Raw genomic sequence first — 4,059 nt, forward strand, 5'->3', positions numbered from 1 at the left:
AGGCCCCGTGTGATGAGCCAGGCTGAGCTCTTGGCTACCACAGGCCCTGGAGCCAGACTGGGAGGAAAAACACAGATCCGCTGAGAGCCATCAAATCCACTCCGGCTGGGGGGAATCGCCAGAAACGCCTCCTCCAAGCTGGGGCAGGGGGTAAAGATTTTGTACAGCACCCTGAGGTCCCAGCCCCTCACACAGAGCCAAAGGCTGCCACCCCAGAAACAAAAGTGGTGATGAAGAATCAGGGATCCGTTAACAATATATACAGAGGGAGTCCTGTAGAAAGGTGAAGGAAACAGACAGCAAAAATTTCTAGTTTAGACCTTTCGACTGTAAAAGCCTCACCTAAAACATACAGAACAGATCCTGTTTTATGACCAGACAGTCCCCTCCCCCCGCCTGAAATAATGTCCGGGCCAAAAAGGATTTGAAACCAAGCCAAACCTCAGAGAGGAGATCAGAGAATTTTTTTTTTAAACTTAAATAAAGGTCAATATAAAGTCAAAAAACACAAATACAATCAACTTTTTAAAAACACAACAAATTCCAGGACTTTTGTTTTAAAAAAACAAAACAAAAACACCACAAAAAAAGTAAAGTAAATAAGCCATATTTCCTTTCATGGGCGAGGCAGTTCTATGGTGTGGCACTCAGTTTCTCTTATCTGTCAATGTCAAGTATCAGATTCTTTTGTTTGTTTGGTTTTAAGTTAAGGAAAGTCCTGGCCCCTTAATTCAGACACACAGTTCCCTTATTACACGGTTTCCTTGCCAAAGTACCTCTTGCCGCACTGTCCAGCTATGCAACAAGTTTGTTGGTTTGTTCCATTTTTAAATACACTCACACAACATACACAAATTTTAGGCAATATGCACATATTCTGAATCCAGCAGAGAGCAAAATACAACCCCCTCCCATCCAAAAAAATAAAATAAAAATACAACCATCAGCAAACAGGAGGAGGCCGAGAATCATCTTCAAAGTCGCATGCAGAGGTTGGTCTGACTCATGAGAACGCTACAGAAGTCCAGCTAAAGTTCATGTAAACTTTCCAACAGGGAGTCCAGTTACACGCAAGTCTCTTAAATAAGATGGGGCTCGGGGGGGTTTCAGAAGGATTGCATTTTAACAGTCAAAAGCAACTGGCAACCATTGTTCACGTGATTCATGACTTTCTGCTTGAGTTGGGCCACCTGATCTCTCAGGACATTAGCCGTGTTGGACAGTCCCGCATTCTCAGTCTTCAGCGTCTTGACTTTGTCCTCCAGCCGGGCTATCCTTTCCAGCTTCCTCTTCCGGCACTTGGTAGCCGCCAGCCGGTTCCTCAGCCGCTTCCTTTCCACCTTGATCCTCTCCTGATCTTCCATGTTGATGGGAGACACAGGGGGCGACTGGACATCTGGCACAGTCTGAGGCTCTTCCTTGAACACCTGCACCCTGGATGGGAGGGAGGTGGCCAAGGAGTGACCCCCATAGGCGTGGGTCTGGGGCAGGTAGCTGAGGTTGGCGGTGGGGTAGGTGGAGGAGGTGGTCATTGTGCTGGGGTTGTAGCTGGTCAGGTTGGTGTAGACGGGGGGCGGCTCTTGATGGAGGGAGGCCCCGTAGACACTGCTGGCCACAGAGGCAGCTGCGCCGATGGAGACGTTGGGCGGGGTCATGTGGTTCATTTTGTGCAAGTCGTCCAGGGCCTTCACAAAGCCGTCGGCAAAGCCCTCCTGCTCCTCCGTGGCCCCCCGGGGGTAGAAATAGGGGCCCGGGGTGGGCGTGGTGGTGATCACCCCGTTGCTGTTCTGAATGATGAGCCGCTCCAGCTCCGGCGAGGCCAGCTTGAGCGAAGAGTTGGCCCCCGCCTCGGCGAGGCCGGCGGGGGCGTAGAAGGCGCCTCCTTCCTCAGCCGCCTGGCCCCGGAGGTGCAGCTGTGCCTTGAGGCCCCGGTAGGGCTCGGAGAGGTTGACAGCCATGTTCTGCTTCAGCGCCTTGTAGTCCGGGGGCCCGCTCAGCTCTGCACGCCCGTAGCCGGAAAGAAAGGAGTCATCATGATAGAACGGCTGTTCCATTTTGGTACACATCAGCCACGCGACCCCAGATCAGCACACGGCACCCCGGCCTAGACAGATAGAGGGGCACCAGGGAGAGGGGGTGCAGATCCCAGAGGCAGGAAAGCTGGTTTCACTGGGCAGGGCAGGGGGTGGGGGTTAAGGCAGATCCAACACACTCCCCTCCCAGGGCGCCCGGAGACCAGTCCACGGCTCGGTTTCACTTCCAGAAACGCTCCCGCTTCCTCGCTCCTCTTCCTCCTGGCTGCGTAGCAGGGGGGTCCCCGGCCGGGCTCTTCTCCCCGAGCGCAGCCCCCACGCGTGGCGGGCGATCGGCCCGGCTCCCTGCTCTCTAGCCCCGTGGGAAGCGACAGGCGGCGGGTACCGTACCGGGCGGGGGCTCCGCGGCTGCGCTAGGCTCGGCGCTACGGGGATGGGCGCAGCAGGCGGCTCCGATCGCGCTCCGGCTCTGTCCCCTTCTGAGTCAGCTGCTGGCGGCGCCGCGCGAGCCTTTATAGGGCCCGGCGGGCGGAAACGCGCCGCCATTGGGCCGCGCCGGAGCCCCACGCGCGGGGCGTGGCCGCGGCGCCGCCTGCCGGGCAGCCCCGTGTCTGCTGGGAAGGGCCCGCGCGGCTCGGGGCCGGGCTGCGCGTCACAGGGGGCGGGGCCAGAGAGACGGACCGAGACAGACAGACACACACCCACGCACAGATACACAACAACACACCCGAACCTCTTGACACAACCACACACATCGATGGGCACGCAGCCCCAGACAGACCTAGAGACACGTCCATAGAGACACACACACACACAGAGACGACAACACACCCAAATGTACACACAATCACACACAGAGACACGACAACACACCCAAATGAACGGTCACACAACCACACATAGAGATGGGCATGCAGCCCCAGACAGTCACAGAAACACGGCCATAGAGACAGACAGACACGCAGGGACACACAACCAGGCACAGAGGGACAGAGACACACAACCACAGACAGAGACAGACACACAACAACACACCCAACCATATGGACACAACCACACAGAGACACACAGCCAGCGAGACAGCCGCACACAGCGGCACACACACACACACACACATAGACAGACACACACATACACACATGCGGCCATAGAGACAGCCACACAGCCACACACAGATAGACACACAACCACACAGACAGACACACAGCCACACAGCAGCAGCACACAAACATACAGAGACACACAGCTGCTCACAGAGACAGACACAGAGCAACACATAGACACGCAACCACACACAATAAGAGACACACACAAACATACAGACACAGCAACACACAACCACAAAGAAACGTAGCCAGGCACACAGCAATGCACACATGTCGAAACACAGAGACGCACACACTGCCATACTCAGAGACACACAACACACAGATCAGGCCCCCACATGTGTGCACAGACATGAACTCACTGACAAAACACACTTGTGAACATTTGCATGCCTGAAGACCTCCATCAGCACACACTCACCCAAGACCTCCCCGCCAGCCCCGGGGCCCCCTATCTGCAGGCAGACACCCCTAAAAAGGGCTGGGCTGTAGGGGGGGGCTCTCAACAATGCCCCCCTGCTAGCCCAGACAGCTCCCCCTTGTGGTCCCCACCCTGCTCCCTGTGCCCCCCCCAATGTGAATTCAGCCATGATCATGTGGGGGGAGGGGGTACAGAACCGGGAGTGGGACCTGGGGATGGGCTGGGGCGATGGGGATCAGGACCCTATGGGGGGCCCTTGGGGAGGGGGATCAGGGCCCTATGGGCTGGGGGGGCAGCTGGAGCTATAGGGAAGGTGGCTAGACTGGATCCCCCCCTTCACATGAACTGACTCCTCCAGCTGGAGAGGGGAGGGGAGCTGCTCCATCTCTCCAGCCCAGGAAGAGCCCATCCCGAGCTGGCAAGCCTTTAACCACCGCCTGTTTGCCCAGCTCACTCCAGACGGGGCAGGGTGCCGGGGTGAAGGTAGGGTGGGGTGGGG

At 56.7% G+C, this 4,059-nt stretch overlaps 1 protein-coding gene across 2 annotated transcripts; it reads right to left on the reverse strand.

Annotated features, from left to right (window-relative positions):
- Positions 1-524: 524 nt before the first annotated feature.
- Positions 525-2,548, reverse strand: JUNB (JunB proto-oncogene, AP-1 transcription factor subunit). 2 transcript variants are annotated; one of them, XM_074934749.1, is made up of 2 exons: positions 2,424-2,528; positions 527-1,999 (listed from the first exon to the last, which is right to left on the reverse strand). In XM_074934749.1, exon 2 carries the CDS (start codon positions 1,956-1,958, stop codon positions 1,107-1,109), a length of 852 nt encoding a protein of 283 aa, XP_074790850.1. In that variant the 5' UTR covers positions 1,959-1,999; positions 2,424-2,528; the 3' UTR covers positions 527-1,106. The 2 variants fall into 2 exon arrangements, with proteins under 2 accessions (XP_074790849.1, XP_074790850.1); XM_074934748.1 differs by having other exon boundaries at positions 525-2,548.
- Between the last annotated feature and the right edge of the window lie 1,511 nt (positions 2,549-4,059).

Source organism: Natator depressus, chromosome 20 (assembly GCF_965152275.1).
Source record: "Natator depressus isolate rNatDep1 chromosome 20, rNatDep2.hap1, whole genome shotgun sequence".
NCBI classification, from domain to species: Eukaryota; Metazoa; Chordata; order Testudines; family Cheloniidae; genus Natator; species Natator depressus.